Source organism: Camelina sativa, chromosome 4 (genome assembly GCF_030686135.1).
Source record: "Camelina sativa cultivar CO46 ecotype springtype chromosome 4, ASM3068613v1".
Lineage (NCBI taxonomy): Eukaryota > Viridiplantae > Streptophyta > Magnoliopsida > Brassicales > Brassicaceae > Camelina > Camelina sativa.
Window position 1 is genome coordinate 26,792,726 of NC_141883.1, and position 19,504 is coordinate 26,812,229.

The 19,504-nt window shown below is 38.0% G+C and overlaps 7 protein-coding genes, 1 long non-coding RNA gene and 4 other non-coding genes across 13 annotated transcripts; 4 read left to right on the top strand and 8 right to left on the bottom strand.

Moving 5' to 3' along the window:
* The first annotated feature begins 130 nt into the window (after nucleotides 1-130).
* LOC104781980 (chaperone protein dnaJ 13) lies at nucleotides 131-3,388 on the top strand. The gene is made up of 11 exons (XM_010506790.3): nucleotides 131-452; nucleotides 582-868; nucleotides 1,136-1,333; nucleotides 1,419-1,533; nucleotides 1,626-1,712; nucleotides 1,797-1,885; nucleotides 2,010-2,094; nucleotides 2,176-2,229; nucleotides 2,522-2,602; nucleotides 2,696-2,773; nucleotides 2,862-3,388. The coding sequence occupies exons 1-11, from the start codon at nucleotides 300-302 to the stop codon at nucleotides 3,249-3,251; spliced, it is 1,617 nt and encodes a 538-aa protein (XP_010505092.1). The 5' UTR covers nucleotides 131-299; the 3' UTR covers nucleotides 3,252-3,388.
* A 100-nt stretch (nucleotides 3,389-3,488) lies between these two features.
* LOC104781981 (uncharacterized) lies at nucleotides 3,489-4,602 on the bottom strand. Of its 2 annotated transcripts, none has more exons than XM_010506791.2 (3): nucleotides 4,390-4,602; nucleotides 4,024-4,105; nucleotides 3,489-3,758 (listed from the first exon to the last, which is right to left on the bottom strand). In XM_010506791.2, exons 1-3 carry the CDS (start codon nucleotides 4,450-4,452, stop codon nucleotides 3,541-3,543), a joined length of 363 nt encoding a protein of 120 aa, XP_010505093.1. In that variant the 5' UTR covers nucleotides 4,453-4,602; the 3' UTR covers nucleotides 3,489-3,540. The 2 variants fall into 2 exon arrangements, 1 of the variants encoding a protein (XP_010505093.1); XR_015597216.1 differs by having other exon boundaries at nucleotides 3,677-3,758; nucleotides 4,024-4,080; nucleotides 4,390-4,527.
* Nucleotides 4,603-5,172: 570 nt separating this feature from the next.
* Nucleotides 5,173-8,588, top strand: LOC104781984 (uncharacterized). Its single transcript, XR_766966.3, has 6 exons — nucleotides 5,173-5,672; nucleotides 5,977-6,036; nucleotides 6,118-6,198; nucleotides 6,469-6,948; nucleotides 7,059-7,789; nucleotides 7,955-8,588. It is a non-coding gene; the product is annotated as an uncharacterized LOC104781984 (long non-coding RNA).
* On the bottom strand, nucleotides 6,479-8,402 carry LOC104781983 (putative inositol transporter 3). The gene is made up of 3 exons (XM_010506792.2): nucleotides 7,860-8,402; nucleotides 7,048-7,773; nucleotides 6,479-6,955 (listed from the first exon to the last, which is right to left on the bottom strand). The coding sequence occupies exons 1-3, from the start codon at nucleotides 8,400-8,402 to the stop codon at nucleotides 6,479-6,481; spliced, it is 1,746 nt and encodes a 581-aa protein (XP_010505094.2).
* Nucleotides 8,589-9,151: 563 nt separating the features above from the next.
* On the bottom strand, nucleotides 9,152-13,741 carry LOC147946245 (uncharacterized). Its single transcript, XM_087509548.1, is given in 3 exon segments — nucleotides 9,152-10,277; nucleotides 10,280-10,356; nucleotides 13,710-13,741. Coding segments are annotated over 3 exon segments (219 nt in total). The 3' UTR covers nucleotides 9,152-10,167.
* LOC147946246 (small nucleolar RNA Z221/R21b) lies at nucleotides 9,614-9,695 on the bottom strand. Its single transcript, XR_015597958.1, has one exon. It is a non-coding gene; the product is annotated as a small nucleolar RNA Z221/R21b (small nucleolar RNA).
* Nucleotides 9,745-9,841, bottom strand: LOC147946247 (small nucleolar RNA SNORD96 family). Its single transcript, XR_015598000.1, has one exon. It is a non-coding gene; the product is annotated as a small nucleolar RNA SNORD96 family (small nucleolar RNA).
* On the bottom strand, nucleotides 12,058-12,139 carry LOC147946248 (small nucleolar RNA Z221/R21b). Its single transcript, XR_015597957.1, has one exon. It is a non-coding gene; the product is annotated as a small nucleolar RNA Z221/R21b (small nucleolar RNA).
* On the bottom strand, nucleotides 12,176-12,273 carry LOC147946249 (small nucleolar RNA SNORD96 family). The gene has a single exon (XR_015597999.1). It is a non-coding gene; the product is annotated as a small nucleolar RNA SNORD96 family (small nucleolar RNA).
* Nucleotides 13,742-13,812: 71 nt separating the features above from the next.
* LOC104781985 (CASP-like protein 2B2) lies at nucleotides 13,813-15,296 on the top strand. Its single transcript, XM_010506793.3, has 3 exons — nucleotides 13,813-14,324; nucleotides 14,415-14,547; nucleotides 14,881-15,296. The coding sequence occupies exons 1-3, from the start codon at nucleotides 14,161-14,163 to the stop codon at nucleotides 15,130-15,132; spliced, it is 549 nt and encodes a 182-aa protein (XP_010505095.2). The 5' UTR covers nucleotides 13,813-14,160; the 3' UTR covers nucleotides 15,133-15,296.
* Nucleotides 15,297-15,596: 300 nt separating this feature from the next.
* LOC109132709 (uncharacterized) lies at nucleotides 15,597-16,196 on the top strand. The gene is made up of 2 exons (XM_019244914.2): nucleotides 15,597-15,893; nucleotides 16,046-16,196. The coding sequence occupies exons 1-2, from the start codon at nucleotides 15,667-15,669 to the stop codon at nucleotides 16,059-16,061; spliced, it is 243 nt and encodes an 80-aa protein (XP_019100459.2). The 5' UTR covers nucleotides 15,597-15,666; the 3' UTR covers nucleotides 16,062-16,196.
* Nucleotides 16,116-18,737, bottom strand: LOC104781986 (serine carboxypeptidase-like 28). Its single transcript, XM_010506795.3, has 6 exons — nucleotides 18,233-18,737; nucleotides 18,059-18,154; nucleotides 17,866-17,958; nucleotides 17,264-17,349; nucleotides 16,704-17,185; nucleotides 16,116-16,580 (listed from the first exon to the last, which is right to left on the bottom strand). The coding sequence occupies exons 1-6, from the start codon at nucleotides 18,618-18,620 to the stop codon at nucleotides 16,316-16,318; spliced, it is 1,410 nt and encodes a 469-aa protein (XP_010505097.2). The 5' UTR covers nucleotides 18,621-18,737; the 3' UTR covers nucleotides 16,116-16,315.
* Between the last annotated feature and the right edge of the window lie 767 nt (nucleotides 18,738-19,504).

A 19,504-nucleotide genomic window follows, 5' to 3' on the forward strand; every position in this document is an offset into this window, starting at 1 on the left:
GCCCATTAACATAGGAAAATGGGGTAGAATTGAACAATTCATAAATTAAGGTGTCAAAACTAAAATTTAAAGAAATATTAGGGGTGGAAAAAGAAAAGAAGAATGGACTTGGGATTCAAGCAAGGGGGTCAAAGAGTCAAAGCGAGCTTAAGCCGAGAGAGAGAGAGCAGCAGCGGTGTCAAAAACCTCATCCGCCGCAAAAAAACCCACTAAAACCCTCCGGCGCCGGAAACATCTCTTCTTATTATATCCCTTCCCTTAATTATATTCATTCACCGAAGCGATTGAATCGTACCGTAATGATGGGCGGGGAAGCAGCACCGACCGGGCCACCCAACAGAGAGCTCTACGCACTCCTGAATTTGTCACCTGAGGCCTCCGACGAAGAAATCAGGAAAGCTTATCGTCAGTGGGCTCAAGTTTATCACCCTGACAAGATCCAATCCCCTCAGGTTTGCTTCAATCAAAATTTGTCAGTTTCTAATTCGATTCTGATGTTCTTGGTTTTGTTATCAATTTGGCTAATTTAAGATAAAGGAATTAGCTTTACTTAGTGGGCTGATTTCAGATTTTGTGTTTAGATGAAAGATGCGGCTACAGAGAACTTCCAACGCATATGTGAAGCATATGAGATATTGTCGGACGAGACTAAGAGGCTAATATATGATCTATATGGTATGGAAGGCTTGACTTCAGGATTAGAGCTTGGTCCAAGGCTGAGTAAACCTGACGAGATCAGAGAGGAGCTTGAAAGGATTAAGAGAAGAAACGAGGAAGCTAAGAAGATGGCACATTTTCAACCCACTGGTTCAATCATCTTCAATTTGTCTGTCCCACATTTTTTAGGCGGTGATGGCATCATGAGAGGGTACTTATTCTGTTTATTTTCAAGTTTTTTATGTCTTTTTTGGTGGTAGCATGGTTCTTGATTTGGGAGAGACTTACTAGTCTGGATTTTTGTATAGCTAATAGTTTTTGAGAACTTATATGATCTCTTTCTCGTATATTATGTAGCTGTGTGTATGAATTATTATGTGTGCTCAACTCTAGTCTTGACTACTTTGTTTCATTTGAGGTAAATTTTGGTTTTTGATTCGTTTTTCTTTATTTTTGTGATTGCATCGGTAACTGTCAGAATGGTTATGGCTAGTCAAGTGCAGTCTCAGTTTTCAAAAGATGATGCTATTGCCATTGGTGGAAATTTGGCGGCCAATGAAAAGTCTGGTGGTGGAATTGCTACTGCTATTCTGAGACGTCAGTTTTCTCCAGTGTCATCCATTGAGTTTGTCGCTTCAACGGGTTTGCAGTCGCTTATTGGAATGCAGACAACACGGTAGGCTCATGAGTTTTCCTGTTAAATTTATTTTCTGAGCATCTTTAACGGTTTATATGACTATATGGGTTTCTTGTCGGGGCAGTCAGTTAACCATACATTCAACTGCGACTATCAATATCTCGAAGTCTTTGAGTGATGGTTCCATTAATCTTACAAACACGTGGACTCGTCAGCTTTCAGAAACTTCAAGCGGAAATGTATGTTGTTCACTCTGTTATGGTTTTGATTTGACTTTGTTAAAGGGCGAGATAGCAGTTTACTCTACTTTCATGTATTTTGTTTCCTCCAGATTGAATTGGCACTGGGTATGCAATCAGCAATTACAGTCGGATGGAAGAAGAGAGATGAGAATATATCTGCTGCTGGTGACTTTAAGGTACGCTGACTGCCAACTTGTATTCCAACTGTTCCACCTCGACCATCTCTCTTACTTTCTTTAGTATAATCTTGCTTTTACTAGATTGAATCTGGTGGACTTGGAGCATCAGCACGTTATACTCGTAAAATTTCATCCAAATCTCACGGTCGCATTGTAGGTAGAATTGGAAGGTATGTTTTACTGACACATGATCCTGAGCAACCTAATGTATGATATGCAGGAGTATTGAAATCCTCTTTAAAAATGTCTTTACATGTGTGGAAAAATTAATGTTCAGTACCGTAACTTTTTCAGCAATGCTCTTGAGATTGAAGTTGGTGGCGGAAGGAAGATTTCCGAGTTCAGTACCGTAAGAATGATGTATACAATAGGAATCAAGGTAACTATTCTTTAAACCTTTAGAGCCATCTAGCTATTATGCAATCTGCTTATTTCTGGTACTCTTACACTTTTGTTGTAGGGTATTTTTTGGAAACTAGAGCTACACCGCGGAAGTCAAAAGCTGATCGTTCCCGTAAGTGATAATTTCTTCCTTTTATTTTTCTTGTGGTGGTATCTCTGCTGTTCCTCAGATAAGATTAGAACAGAGTGTGTTTTAATCTCTGGAGTAGAATATATTAAAAATCTACAAACCAACAGAACAATCCAAAAAGCCTAGGGATTGAATGTACAGAACCATCCTTAACTCTCCTTAACCGTAAACTCATCTCTATTGTGTACAAAAACCGACATCCATGTTATTCTGAGGAAGTCTTTCACTTTTGACACCTTGACATATCTATGATGATTATCTTTAAAACGTGCAGATTCTGCTCTCCTCTCATTTAGCTCCAGTATTTGCAACTGGAGCATTCATTATTCCAACATCTCTTTACTTTTTGTTAAAGGTGAGTGATTGGACCCTATGAGTAAAATTAACTTTTGCTCTCTTGTTATATATGGTGTTTGTCTGATTAAACATTTTTCACTGTTCCACACAGAAATTTGTGGTGAAGCCATATTTGAGTAAAAGGGAGAAACAAAAGGCCTTGGAGAATATGGAGAAAACTTGGGGCCAGGTGATTGTTACTTACGAGTTTGGCAGCCAAGCAAGATTCATTTTGATCTTATTATGAATTTTTATATATTGAAATTGTGGGGTTTTAGGTCGGGGCAGCAAGGGCAGCGGCTGAGAAGGCCCAGCAATTGCTGCAAACCGTAGCCACAAGGAAGAGAAACCGGCAAGTTGAAACAGATGGGCTAATAGTAACGAAAGCGTTGTATGGTGACCCAAAAGCGATAGAGAGAAGACACGAAGGAGTGGAAGGAGTGGATTCAGGAGTCATTGATGTGACAGTGCCCATGAACTTCCTTGTGAGTGACTCAGGGCAGCTCAAGCTCCATGAGGGAGTGAAGAAATCAGGGATCATGGGTTTCTGCGATCCCTGTCCGGGCCAACCTAAGGAGTTATACATTGCCTATACGTGGCATTCTCAGACATTTGAGGTATCAGTTGGCGACTATGATGAGCTGAGTATACCACAAGAAGGCCAGTGAGTATGAACGGTACTCTCCAGTCTCCACTTTGTTGTTTTTATTAATATAAAAAAGACTTCTTACGGGGATTTGTAATCTAACCTCAAATTTTACATTCATTTCTTTCTCAATAAATTAAGCATTCTTGTTTGCCATAATCTTTGATTTAATCGTGTAGTTGTTATTTGGGTATCATTTTTCTACTACATATGATTTGTTGTCGCGTGAATTTTATGATATCACACAAAACTCAGGATATTTGGGTACTTTTTGTACTTCTATAAATCAGTGTAATGCATTTTGTAGCAAGTTAGAGAACTTTATAACTTGGACGCAAACAAAGAGAGAAAATGGAGCGAAAGAAGAGGTTTATAGGTCGAAAAAGGCGTTTGGCGTTTTGAGGAGTAGTTTGAGAGACAACGTCCTTGACTTGTTGTTGATGAGAAGAAAGAGAAACCAAACGTGGCCTGAAGTCACCTCGTGCCATGACCATCTTCTTCTTCAAATCAACCACGTATTCGTCGATTCCTGCCAAATCCCATTTTATTTTCAATGGTCAAATACATACGTTATTACGTTGGTCAAATGATTAAGACAGATAGGATTTTAAACAAAAGATCGTAGATGGTTTTCTTACTTCTTAAGAAGGGTGAAAAGGAGGATGCGAAACAGAAGGTAGCAGCCACGAAATTCTTATAATTAAAGCATATATATAATTCAAAGATATATTGAAAGAGCAAGTAGCTAAATTATGAAAACATCTTCGGTGGTAGTAAGTACGTAGAGAGCTCACCGGTCATCTTGGAAATAATCTGAGAGACTCTGTCTTGACAACGGACACATCCCACATCTGCGTATATCACTATCACTTGAAACTGATTTGGGACGAAATTTTGAGAAAAGTATTACTAATGGATGATCGAACAAGAAGTCAACAAAGATATGGTTTTTCATCAAACACAATTTGCAGAGATTAATGCAACCAACTGTTTCCTTACTTATTATCTTTCAATTTAAGAAGAACAAGAAGACAACTAGGAAACTTGAAAAGAAGATGCATGAAATGAAATGATATGATTGATAGAAAACTAAGAAAGAAAGATAAGAGAAACGTATATAGCAACTTAGCAAGCTGTATGAACAAATATAAAAAACATACCGATGGAAGTGAGAGTTGCTCGCAGAACATGAGGGTGCGCCGCCGCATCATCGTCTCCTTCATTTGTCAGTCAGATGATGGCAGAGCTGTATATATATATATATATATATATATGTATGGACTATATATTATTATTTTATATTTATTGAGGTTAAGGGTTGATCAGACATGGAGGCTTTGATAATTGAAGAAGGGAATGTATGTTGTTTTTGTATGTATTCGAAAAAAAGGATTCAATTTGTTTGTACACACTATTTTATTGAGACAAAGTCCCATCATTGCACGATTGACCCACAATCTTGTTGTATATGAAGGAACTTAAAAAAAACAACCATAACAAAAAGGTTGGTGCAAATAAAATAAGAGCCAGTAGATGACAATGAGGAGATGGACCGAGTCAGATGTTACATAATAATAAAATCGAGTTTATAGATACTATTCAGAGAACGGTAAGAAAAAGAGAAAAAGGTCAATACATGTTAAAAGCCACCATTGAACTTTTTGGTATTGACTAGACTAGTTTAATATCATCCAATTATTGTATGAATGAACAAGGTAGTTTCCTCTTAATAGATTGTAAACGAACAAAGCAAGCGTAGAGGTACACAAGCTACAGAATCAAAACAGTGAATCTCTTGAGTAAAGAAGAAGAAGAAGGAGTAATAATACAATGACCATTTAATCATCGACAAGGTAACAAAGATGTATGTTGTTGGCTGGGATGGAAGTTATTATTAGATCATCTTTATACATTAATGATGAATTTAGTAAAATCTCCTAAAGCTGTCAGTAATCAAACAAGAATGAAAGCAAGACCACTAGTAAAGCCTCTGAGGACTTCCATGGGATCCAGAACTTGCTAGTGAAATCAAATCTATGCTTAGCACCAACACCACCTCCACATTGGTGAGTGAGTAGTACTTAGTACTTAGGACGAAGAAATCAAAATCATTGGGGATCGTCTTTTTTGGGTTTGCGGTAGGGTTTACCACCTCCACATTGGTGAGTGAGTAGTAATTCCCCATTCGATCTCTCCCTCTCTCTCTCTCTCCCTTCTCCGCCGGAAGGGTTTACTTTTTTATTTATTTATTAGAGAATTTATATCCCTTTGATTTTGGACTTGTTAATAAACTTTTTAACTTTTTCATTTTCTTCCTAGTTTCTTCTCAGAATTGAGAAACGCCCCAATTATAAATTATTGTGTATCTTCGTCATCCTCCTCCTCAAACGTCGAACATGGCGGACACTGGTTTTACTCAATTTTGTTTCTTTCCGTTCTGTAGGTGAAGATTCTTCTTGATCAATTCTTTCACATCTCTCTCTCCGTAATGACATTTTGCTTTTATCCTCAGATGTTTATGGGCTTTGTTTAGCTTATTTGATTGTTTGTTTAAGAATCATCATGGGTTTGTTTCTATAGAAAATTGTGGTTTTAGTTGAATGTATCTCTGTAAATACTCATGCCATTTAACTGTCCCATTTACAACATTCCCCTTCCTATATAGATGCTGCTGCGTATGCCCTGTGCATTATTAGTATTGCTATATGTTTCTCAATTTTACTTTAATTTTTTCTAATGATTAACAGCCTCGTGTTCAAAGACACGATGGGAAAGGAGCCTTCTTTGGATGAAGAACCAATTAAAAGGTTACCACTTTTTTACAGACTTTATGAGTTCTGATATGCTGCAAAAATGCTGACTTGTGACCTCTTTTGCTCGCAAAATAGGTAAAAATGTTTCTACTTTGTATCCACTAGAGGCTCTATCTATCCCTTGTGAGGAAATTGAACAGGCGGGTAGATCTAAAGGTACAAAACTAACTTAACTGAATTAAGGATCTTTCATTGATAAGAGAAAAACATATATGGACTTTTAAATCAAACAAAAAGTATGACAAAAGCTTGTGAAAGAAGAGAGTGAGGTTGGTAATGTGATCTATGTAAATCAAACTATATACAGGTCTGTCTCTCATTGGACCATTCCGAGTCTGCAGCTTTAATCAGCAGACCGAAAACAATATCAAATGACAAACTTAAAAAAATTTCTATGTTGTTGTTTGTTTTTGCTTTGCTTTGCAGCCACAACTGCTTAAGGCATTTCCACTTCACTGGGCTTAGTCGCCGGCCGCAACAAACTAGGCCTAAACCCTCCTTCTAGCAACTTCTCCACTTCCTCAAACTGAAGCCCTTTCGTCTCAGGCACAAACAGCCAGATGAAGAACAGCCCGATTGTTGAGGACCCCGCAAAGAGAAGGAATGTTCCTGATGACCCGACTGCTTGCGTCAGCGTCAGGAACGTCTCACTCACTATGAGATTTGACGTCCAGTTTGAGACTGCAGCTATTCCTCCCGCGAGCCCTCTGTATCGAAGAGGATATATCTCAGAGTTGACAATCCATGGGACTGTGCCCATACCTGGTGCATACACAATGATGTATAGGCCTAGGAAGACGATGGCCAAGTACCCGAACTTGCTGGGACAGCCGTCTTTAAAGTAGGTTCGGCCTTTAGAGTGGCACAATGCCTTCATATCAGCAGACAGAACAACGCATGCTCCTGGTGCGTACTGTTACAAACACACATATGAACCCAACATGAATCTCTGAAATCTAGCTAGTACTGTCTTTGTGTGTGTTTTGAGTTAAGATACTTCCTTACCTCTTGTGCAGAGTTGGAGCAGAATCCGCAATCGTATCTAAGACATTTCATACAGTTCCAGTCGGAGGGAGGAGCATGGGAGGCTGTAAAAGGGGCAAACGCAGGACAAGTAGCGTTTGGAGCAAACTTTCTCGAGTCCCTTGTATCGATCTTGGGAGCCTGGTTTGAGGCTTCATTGAAGACGACAGCCAAACTGATAAGACAAGATATGATCCCAAACATGGAAACGATCATAAGCTTGCGCCTACCGTAACGGTCCACAAACATCATACTTACTACCGACCCTACCGCATTGAGACCGGAGGTTATGAGAGCAAGAGCCATGGCTGTCTTGTTTGACGCGTAACCTGCAAACTGCAGAATAGTGGGACTGTAGTACATGACTGTATTGATTCCCACAAACTGCTGGGCGACCTGGACGGTAACACCTGCGGCAAGGCCATGGCGGACAACTGGATTCGAAAGAGCGCCTCTGAGTTTAGCGGAATAGCTATGGCCGATAATATCCTCGTCAGCCGTCTCTGCCAAGACAGACTCCTTGAGTGCAGCTATCTCTGCTTCAACTTTCTCTGCAGGGTATATTCTCTCGAGTATGTCTCTTGACTCAGCTTTCCTATCATTTCTGTAAAGCCACCGTGGAGACTCGGGCAACGATAGCATGAGACAGAACTGAATGATTGCTGGAATCGCCGAGACTCCCAACATCCACCTCCATGTACCCGGTGTCTGTATTTTGTGATCAGTAAGTTAGAATACTTTTCAAATGTTACAAAAGAAGAAAATATATTTTTGTGAGTTAGTTGGTTGGTTACATGTACGAAGGCCAGGTTGATGAGATAAGACAGAAACTGTCCTCCCGTAATGAGAAGTCCGTTGGTGCTGACTAAAGCACCTCTGATTCTTGCAGGAGACATCTCTGATATGTAAAGCGGTGAGGTCATGGAAGCCATACCAACTCCAAAACCCACCAAGAGTCTGCCAAGGATGATGACCCAAGGTGCATGAGCAGCCACCATCACTATGGCACCCATTATGAAGAGCACATCCGCAATAAGAACAGATATCCTCCTACCAAACTTATCATTGTACCATCCTCCTATAGCTGCTCCAACAATGGCTCCAGCTGCAGTCATACTCACAATGATCTCCTGAAGCCATGTCTTTTGATCTACATCAGCAAAATCCTCTTTTATGTAGAGAAGCGCCCCTGAGATGACTCCCGTGTTGTACCCAAAGAGAAGTCCTCCAATACCGGCTGAGAGAGCCAGACGCATAATGTAAGGTGTCTCCCATGTCGTCCTCCACACCTCTGTGAACTTTACCGCCTCTGTTTTCGCTACTCCTTCCCCCACCATCTTCTCTAACTTGGATATTTAAGTTTTTGCAAAACCTTGAGCTGATTGATAAATGTTCAGTTCAGAAAAGATGTGTCCAGAAGAATGAAGGTAAAGTTCATTGATAAAAAACATATATATAGGAACCTGATGGATTGAGAATAAAACTCCAAGAATAGGAAAAAAGAAGAGTTTGAATACAACAAATCAGGTTCCATCTTCAGTTTTTAAGGATTTAGCTTGAGTTACAGGTGTAATACAAATTGTGTCTGTTGACTTGTAAAACTTTGTTGCCAGTGTTCAATCTGAATTCAACTGGTCAAAAAACTTTATCTCCAACTGTTTTCTACAACTGTTACCGCGCTATTTTTGGAACATACACAAAAAAATAACAAATCAATCAAAAAAACAAACTATACATTTCTTATATCATCATCACCAAAAGGGGAATTCAAAAGGCAACGGGATATCTCATTGATTATTGTTGATCGTACACCTTCTCTGCTCTTGACGTGAACGAACACTAAGATCTCTCTGTTCCTACCTTATGATAGTTATATGTATACACAATGTTGATGTAACTATAATGAAGAAGGAAGCAGGTTGAAGACCAAACTGTCTTCTCTTTACTAGCTGGTTGGTTTTAAGAAACATATGGCATTTGTCTTGATTTTCATAATGCAAGAACATCTCAATTAACTTGAAATATCATAATAAAACTAACTGATTTTGATTGAAAAATTAAGCAATTCAGGATACAAACTAGAAAATTTGCCAAAAACAAGTTTTCATATTAGCTATAACAGATTACAGATTGTGAAATTGTACAAATTCATAACTAAAACAAAAATCGGAGCCTTCTAGGCTACAAGAAATTCAACTACAGAATCATCCTCAACTGTGAAGATAAAGTGACGAATACAGAACACCTTAGCCATCGGACACTGGTATTGAATCTTCAGAATCTTCAAAAACACCTTAGCCATCGGCCAATGTCTCAACCCCTCAGCATCAGCTACAAGTGAGGCAATACAGCTTCAATCGACATAATAAATCCATTATAAAACTGCCATCAACCTTATGTATTAATCGTAACAAATCATCAAAGCCAACCGTATAAACAATTTGTAGAAGCGTCCACACAAACAAAGCCAAACCATAAAGGCATTAGTATACAGCAACTACACTAACTCGGACCAAATCTTCCTCAAAGAATACAAATGTCACAATAAAGGCTCAGATCAAATATGGGTTAGAGATGGTTATCAGCACTAGAAACAGAGTGGTGCATGACATTCTCGTTCGTCAGTGCCTCTATTACTTCTAAATCAAAACCAAAACATATAAACAAACAAAATCAAGAAAGCCTCAGAACTGCAGAAGTATCAACAAAACTTCAAAAGAAGTCAATCAGTCCCGAAAGATGGTGTTCTTTTATAATCTGATATCCTCATAGGCATGTTAAAAGCCCTAACAAAACCCTAATTAAAGAAAATTGAAACACAAGAAAGAGAGAAATATAGAACTCATGGCCGGTCCCAAACGGTAAAAGCAGCGACGCCGCTCCGCAAGGCAATGGAATATGAGCGCCAATCAGCAAATACCATAGACGGAGAAGCCCTAAAGCTCCATCAACATCATACGGCTTGCCCCTATTGCTTTGTGACGTATACTATTGGATTATGCAACCACAATTTTCAGATTGCTCCATATTTTGGTATTAGATCTCTTGGAGAGAGATCTCGTCACGTAACTAAATTCTAACAAAACCCTAAATAAACCCTAATTAGAGAGAATTGAGAAACAAGAAACAGAGAGAAATATAGCTCCCATGGCAGGTCCCAAACGGTAAAAGCAGCAACGCCGCTCCGCAAGGCAATGGAATATGAGAGCCACCAGCAAATACCTAAAACGGAGAAGCCCTAAGGCTCCATCAACGTCATTTAAGGCTTGCCTTATTGCTTTGTGACGTATACTATTGGATTATGCAATCACAATAATCAGATTGCTCCATCTTTTTAGTATTAGATTTCTTGGAGAGAAATCTCCTCACGTAACTAAGATCAAACACAGACAAAACATCAAATACACCAATGAAAAAAAAATGAATACTCCTCAAACAATGGGAAGAATAGAGGAGGAAGAGAAGATGAGAAGGAAGGAGGGGGCGTGGTGTGTATATATATTATTAAGGCATTGGAAGCCCTAGAGAATCACACCGCATTGGCAAGAAATATTCTGACGGTCCAAATATGGAAATATACTATTTAAATTATCAAACAGCTACAACATTAGCTATTTATTTAAAGTGGTTAGTTGTGTTTCTATTTTATTTTAAGGATCCATATCCGAACCAAAGTGAAATTTATCGAGCCAAACTGAGATATAACTTGGTTCTATTCTAAGACGTATTTTCTTGTAATTGAACATCGTGAACCGAACATGTTTGTAAGTTCACCGTTACTGACTAGTGACATGTTTAACAGTAAGTTCACCGTTACATAGTCATCATCTAGACTAATAGTCTAGTGATGGATGCGAGGAGGAAGAACAGTCCATCAAATGCTCTATTTTGAGTGTGTGTATCTTCCACATGCTTTCTGAATTGCTTAAAATAAGGCCTGAATTATTTAACAGACGACTGATGGATGCGTGGTCTCAGTTTTGGAGAGCCTAGCTACCTTCGGATTGTATGGTTTATATGGAAAAGCCTTGATTGACAAGTTTGTAAGCAAAATAAATGTGGAGGATCAGACTTCTGAGTATAGGTTTGTGGTCTCAAATGCTATATTGGTTCTTTGGAAGGCTTGGGGTTTTAGAGTCTGTCTTTTGTTCCGAGTATTAGTAAATGTTGTCGACCAATTCTTAGTGGTCCGTTAACTACAAGCATTTGAACAATTTCATGATGCTATGCTTTAACTTTTGAGTTCATGTTTATCCTGCAATGCAAGAAACCTCTCTCATGATTTGGATTATGGTAGGTTCCGATACAACATGATTTTTGAGTTTAAGATTTAAACATGGAAGTTTAAATTGGAAAAAGTTATCAGAAGAAACTGTCCTAATACTTCAATATATTCTTCGTGCTAAATGATATATTGATTGGTAGGAATGTACTTGTTACTTTTATCTTAGCCAATATGAAACCAAAGGCATAATGCAAAGTAATAAAGAAATCAAAGTCGATAATCATATTATTAAAGTATGAAGACAAGGGTTATCTCATTACAAACCGGAGATTACAATAAGTCATTAATAATCTATACACTAAGACAAGAACAGGAGAAACATATAGGCGACGGACACATAACAGCAAGACCACCACTTCAGACAGGGAATCTTCAACTCAAAATTATCCGGAAAAACACGCTTCCATATGAATCCGGTCGTTCAAAAAGTAACATCAGCAACAATTCCGACCCAAAAGCCTCTTACATCTGCCAACCAAACACCTAAACCGACAACTCTGTCGATATCTCGAAAACAAAAACAGTCAAAAGGCAATATAAGACAATTACGGATAATGAATTAACCATCAGGAACCATAAATTATCATCAAAAGCAATAAAGCTATACAGTCCGCATCAAGGTCAAGTCTAAAGACCATCATTTGGTTATTCTCATTACCCTTTCCAACCTCAACAAAAAAAACAAAAAAACACAATTCAAAACAAAAAGGCTCAGAGAAAATATGGGTTAGAGATGGCTATCAGCACTAGAATCAGAGTGGTGCATGACATTCTCGTTCATCACTGCCTCAAAATCAAAACACAAACAAAAAACAAAATCAAAGAAAGCCTCAGAATTGCAGAAGTATCAACAAGACTTCAAAAAGAAGTCAATCAGTCCCGAAAGATGGTGTTCTTTTATAATCTGATATCCTCATCGGCTACATTTTAAAAAAAAAACCCTAAGAAAACCCTATTTAGATAAACTGGTATACAAAGAAATATAGAACTCATGGCCGGTCCCAAACGGTAAAAGCAGCGACGCCGCTCCGCAAGGCAATGGAATATGAGCGCCAATCAGCAAATACCATAAGACGGAGAAGCCCTAAAGCTCCATCAACATCTTACGGCTTGCCCCTATTGCTTTGTGACGTATACTATTGGATTATGCAATCACAATTTTCAGATTGCTCCATTAATTTGGTATCAGATCTCTTGGAGAGAGATCTCGTCACGTAACTTAAATCTAACTTAAATCAAACACAGCAAAACTATAAAAACCAAACAATAGACATGATAAACTATGAGATGATTCTTAAGCTGCTATGAGGAAGGTGTTGAAGAAGATGAGATGAGAATGAATGAGGTGCGTGTTATCCTATTTATACCAATGATATTAGGGTTTCGGAAGCCCTAGAGATGCCGCCTTAACATCACGGGCCTTTTGTCAGTTAAAAGCCCAGTTTAAATGCAAAATAGCCCAACTTATAGCCCCAAAATTTCTACTTGTTTTGCATCAGGACCAATTCGACTTTTTTTTAATATAAAACCCATAGGTAGAAGAACCCCCCTACTAATGTGATTGGTTCCGACGCATTATAAATTTGATGATCCTAAATTAATAACGACTGTTTTTATGAAGTCTTGGTTGTTCATCGATTTAGTAATTACCGTGGAAACAGAGAGCCATGATTACACAATTAAAAAAGGACTTTTAATTTAACCAACCCCGTGCATGATGCACCACACCACTTCCATAGTTCACCAACCCCACTATTGGATACACCGTCTCAGTAGTCACAGCAAAGCCCCATTTTTCTAAATCTCTTAAAAGTTTTCATTTTTACATGGACTTTTGTAAGAAAATTCTATTCTCCTCAATGTGCCACATGGAAGTTGTTAAGTCTAAACTAAGTGATGGTAATAAACCAGTGATCATTATTTTGTTATGGTAAATTGAGTTTTCCTAGACGTACCATCTCTTTACCCACTACATAACTTACTAGCAAATGTTATTGATCATCCTAACTCCTAAGCGTTATCATAAACTTCTCTGTATGAAACACTCTTAGAAATATGCAACTGGTGGTTCACGAGTGCGTGGTGGAGGAATCCTATAATAAATATTAAAATCTCATTGGGTATTTGAATCTTTTTCTTCCTTCAACGTAACTTTCCTAAAAAATATATATAAATGTTGACGTAAACTTATGTTAACTCACTCTCGTATTTCACTTTCCATCTCCATCTTTACATTTAATTAACGTGTACCCTTAAATGCTCTAAAACCGACTATCTCCCACAACTTATCTATACTTCAAAAAAAATACACATAGTGATGGGCAATGGTCATGGTTTAGCGTGAGTTCTACGAACATACATCGTCCACGCCATCTGACTAGTGACCACCATTGTTTGATCTTTGAATATTTATCAATTAAGTTATAGCGAGATTTTGTGTTTATCCAAAAAGAAACTATGCTAATGATTAACCAACTAGTTGCTTTTAGGGGCAGAGAGTCACGGGTACCACTAATTTCTCTAGGTCCATGATTTCAGCTCTACACCTTTAACATCATAGTCTCTGAATTTTTTGTTTCTACTAATTAATTACATTAATTACTCTTTTCTATTTAAGCCACTTGTTGCTTTTACACGGAGAGAGATGTGGCAATACAAAGCTGCTAGCCAACTAACAACGAATCAATGGTTTTGTTTTTATCCTCAGTCTCTTCTGAATAAAGTTTCCATCTTTTATAAATAAAAATCAAATTTTGGGACAAAGTTGAATTCTTTGGGAGTTGTGGAATCAGTCCCTGAAGTACAAAAAAATGAAGCTGATCGATCGTAAAGTGAGAGTAGCAGAGTTGATTCTGAGGTGTTCTGTTTTCGCCCTCGCTCTCCTCGCTGCGATTCTCATTGTTACTGACGTTCAAGAGAAAGAGGTTTTCATGATCAAGAAGGAAGCCAAATTCACCAACATGAAGGCACTTGTGTAAGTGTTAGCTCATGCCAAAACGAAACCACTCAGTTCTTTTGTATAAAGTTTACAGCTTTTAGCGATAATCTTTCTCCGTGTTTTCAGGTTTATGGTGGTCGTTAACGGGATAGCCGCGGGTTATTCTTTGCTTCAGGCGGTTCGTTGCGTGGTGGGTTTGATGAAAGGAAACGTTTTGTTAAGTAAGCCTCTGGCTTGGACCATTTTCTCCGGTGATCAGGTGACTCTGTTTTTACCCTCTGTTCTTGTTTGCTCTGGTCGAAAGTGAAAAAGTCCTAAGTTTGCTGTGACCTTTTGTGGGTCAGTGAATTTTAAAAGTACCGTATGAGTTTCATTCGTTTGGTAGGGTACAAATTTTTTTATTGGATTTAGGTTGGGAGAATCTTTCATTAATGTCAATGATCAATGACTGATCAAGAATGTTGATAAATCTCTGATGGTCCTGCTACATAAAAGCATTGAAATGGACCTGTGGTTTTGTTGTATTCTAGTTCACATAGGTTTTTGTACAAGTGACATTGTCAGTGACTCTTTGTTATGTATGAATGAGCAGGTGGTAGCGTACTTGTGTGTAGCGGGGACTGCAGCAGCGGCGCAGTCTGCGGCCTTTGCAAAGCTGGGTGAGCCAGAACTCCAGTGGATGAAAGTTTGCGATATGTATGGGAAGTTTTGTAACCAGGTAGGTGAAGGAATTGCGAGTTCCTTGTTTGCTTGCGTTGGAATGGTGTTGGTCTCTTGCATTTCGGCTTTCGGTGTCTTTCGTTTGTATGGTGGAAGCAAAACCAGGCAAAGCTCACGGTGGTGAAGGCCTGTTGTACTGGTTTTGGACCTACCTTTGTTTAGTTAAGGAACTTGTGTGTTAATGTTGTGGTTTGTGTTCTCTTCTCTGAGTTTCCATACGGTCTATTACTACTATCACCAACTCAAGCTGCTCTATATAAATATAATCATCACAATTTGGTTGTTTAATGTGAATAACATGTGGCTTTTTTAACCACAAGCAGTGACAATGTTTAGTCTATTTTTGGGGTTGAGTTGCTTAATAACCAAAAAACAGGAACATCAACTCATCCATTGATATAATGATGGATTACAACCCATCTTCTAAGTTAAAACTTAAACTTAATTTCATTTATCTCATTTTCATCAAAATAATCACCTCTGGCCAAAACTAATAGTTATATATAGTTGTGGCCAGGAAAATATTAAGTTATATATAGACTCATGGGAATGTTTAATATTTACATTTTGTTCCCTCGAGTAGTTTATTTAAGACACAAATTTTAGGTAGGAGAAATATAAAAAGAAAGAAGAAGGATCGACGTTTCAAGAACGGGATATGGAGAAAAAGGTGGCATTGGTGATGGCATTGATGTTGCTTATGTCTATGTTGGTTTCCGCCGAGGAAGCACCAACTGTTGGACAGCATATAGACTCAGCCACAACCAGCGTTGGCAAATTCTTCAATGACAATGCCCGCACTGCCATGGACTCCGTCGCCAACGCCGTTGAATCCGTCACCTCCTCCGTCAAATCCGTCTACGTCTGGTTTCATGATAGAGCTACGTATGTACTCTAAATCTTTCTCCTACTTTCTAATTTTACATGGTACTTCAACGTTATGCAATGTAACTCTTTTATTGTTGTTGTTGTTCTTGTAACGGTTGAAAAGTAATAAAAATATTACCATAACTATGTTTTGTTTTGTTTATTTGTAGGGATTTGGGACTCTAAAGATCTGTTAATGAGCGAAGGAAGGGGTTCGGGAAACATTTTCAGCCGATACAGTTTGATCTTCATGTACTACTTTATTTCAAATTAATATTAGAAAAAGAAGAAAACAAAAATCTATATTTTTCTTCTAACAAATAAGAACTACACATAAATGAAAGCACAGAAACAAATCAAAGAAATGCCACCTATCAACACAACAAACATATAATGATGTTTACAAAATTTACGAAATTGAAAGAAAAAAATGGAATCAATTAAGAGTAAGAAGAGGGAAGGGAGTGGTTGGCGAGGAAGTGGGTGAAGAGGAAAAGAGCTAGACGAGGCTGAGACAATGGCACCTCATGCCCCGCGTCTCTAACCGTGGCGTACGTTAGCAAGCCATCCTCGTAAACCTGACTCCAACCTCCTACTTGGCCTTGTGCATGGTACCATGGATACCACCTTTTGCTGCTCCTCAATCTCATTGCATTTATCGAATGTCTCGTCCCACTTAGCGGCAACACTGCGTCCGAGTCCCCACTAGAAAAATATTTAAGGTTCTTATGTTAGATTTCTAAGATATAAAATATTAACTGATTTTAAGCTCATTAACTTTAACATACAACAAACACACATACATAGTAAATAAATAAAAAACTATACCTGAAGATCCAAATGCGGAGATGAGCTTGAAGAAGATTCTTGATGATGGGAAGCATGGACTTGGGTGAGTCTTTCCAATTCTTTCTTATCACACGACTACAAGGGGTCCAAAGTTTACTACGGTTGAGGTGGGCATGGAAGGATCTTTGCACATTGGGATCGTTCATATACTTGCGTGTGTATCCCACAACACACTCATCGTTCCCTCTAAATCGCCATGCTTGCGTCCACTCATTTGATGATGATGATGATGATTGTGAGGGGCAGGCAGGTCTATTGATGTTGTAAGGGTCGATGTCACCAAACTCAGAAAAGGCTTGGTTCAAGGCAGCGTTGCAGTTGGGTTTGGGGAAGAGGATGGAGTCATTGAAGCACCACTTGGTCAGGTCCTTGTAGATTTCGTCCGATATGAGCCCGTGGTTCCACCAGTAGTCACGCTGCCCTTTGTTGTCATTGTAATCATCCACCAGAGGATTTCCCATCTTTCATTTAAAGTAAATCATTTATTGAAGTATTCAATAATTGATTCCTAAATGTGTATAGAATATAAAAATTCTTACCAGAATCCCTTTTAGATTGAGAATGGGGTTTTTGACACCCTTGTTCCGGTTGACGATCAACTGAGCTAGCTCCGGAATGTAATGTCCTAATTAATCACCAAATAATGTCGTTAGTAACCATCATGCATATCACCCGTATGGTTATGGTATTCATATGGTGTCACTAGCCAATATTCAAGAAAGACTTAATTTGGTAAAGTCAATTGGGTTGTTGTTGAACTTTTATTTTTGCCACATTTTGACAAAACCCTTTATTTCTCTAAATTAGTATTTTTCCTAGTTTTTTTCTTTTTTTTTCTTTTATTTTTAATGACATTTCCGTTGGTTCGTTATTGGAATAGTCAATGAATTAAAAGAAAAAAATAATTAAGGTTAGGAATATATCTGCTTTTTAACTATGCACATGCATCGTGCATATAGATACATCATGTATGGACCGGAAGCACATATCGTGTCCTATGGGTAAACAGTAATATCAAATATTAAAATCAAGTCAACAACCATAACCATTTGGTTCAACTGCTTAATATTTGTAGAATCTCACATGACTAATCAATATATATATATAAAATAGAAAGAACAAAGAATGTAACAGTACGTACCAGCGTAGCTCTCGCCGGCGATGTAAAAAGGCCTTTCCTTATACTCAGGGAACCTCTCCATCCATCTCACCAAGAATCTGTATGCATCCTCCCCTGTTCCCCACATCACATTTGGATTATGTATATTAATTAATAATTATGTAACTAAAAATGTAACACTTTCATAATTACAATTATGAAAACTACATAGTACCTGTCCTCTTGTCTCCCACGGTTAGTTCGTCTGACGAAGTGTTTGTGTAAGAGAAACCTACTCCCGCCGGTGAATCCAAAAACAGCACATTTGCCACTACATACATTATATTGATTGATTACCAACAAACTTGATAGTACATAATTCAAAATCAAATGAAAGATTTAATTATACCTTTGTTCCAAGCATAGATATTAAAACGAAGAGTCTTCCCGTCGGGATTAATCCGAAAGGGACCAACCTCCTCAGAAGCACCGTAAGCAATGGAAGAGCACCCTGGACCACCATTGAGCCATAGGACTAATGGCTTCGTGTCGCTGGGCCTAGGTGCTTCGGTTAACCAATAAAAGAGAGCGCGTCCAGCCGTTGAGTCAACAGTGACGTAGCCAGAGAATTGTGAGAAATTGAGGTTAGGAGGTTGGCCTGGCAAAGAGATGATCTTGTCTTTCGTCTTTTGCTCCTTATCTGCATCATCGCTACTACTGACTACGTCTAATAATGCAATCATCATGCATACTAGAAACATACATTGATATAGTTTTTTGGTGATCATCGTCATCATCAAAGAAAGAGACGGCTTTTTTTTTCTTCTATACTTCTCTCATTTTCCACCTTGATGTTTTTATAGAATAAGTTGGCAAACGAGAGTCGTTGTCAACTTACGCCAATTTTACGTATTATATATGTGGTGTATTTAATATGTATATTTATATTATATAAAAACTGTTGATTATAATGCATATGGTCAAATTAGCTTACTTGTAGATCGAGTATATTGACCACTCTCTAGTTTCTTTACGCATTATTGTGTTTCTGATTCATTGGCATCTTGTACGCGTACGTATCTCATCTTGAAAGTTAAGTATTTTGTTTATTTTTATTTGTTGTTTTATCGTTACATGTATAGTCCTTGCCATAATAGTAAACTTCTCTGTTCAGTTTGGAGGTTTTATATACATAATTTGAAGTTTTTTTTTAAATTATATTTACGTAGCTTTGACTATATAAAAGCTGGATATTGCTTGCTTGCACCGTAATTTAGTTAGTCATGTATTTCACATGGAGAGGTGTAGACATATATCGTCTCTGCAGGGATGAACTTTTAATGTAAAAGTGGGAATTTGCAAAGTCCTTATTAACGATATATCCATTTAAAAATACACTCATGACAAATGAATTAGTTAAATGAGTTGGTTTAATTGGTAAGCCGATTTAGGTTGACATTTTATGGCTTGTCCGGTCATATATTTTCACCTAATGCCGATCTTGCTTGGACCATAGCCTTTAATTTGGGTTCTTTTTGTCCTGCTTTTGTTGTTTGTAATTGTATCTTTATATTATTATTTCAACAAGTGAGATTTATAATGATATTTTTAAATTATATTCTTTCACATCAATGGATAATAATTTAGTTTTTTAAAAGAAGCATAAAAGAGATGTTTACAA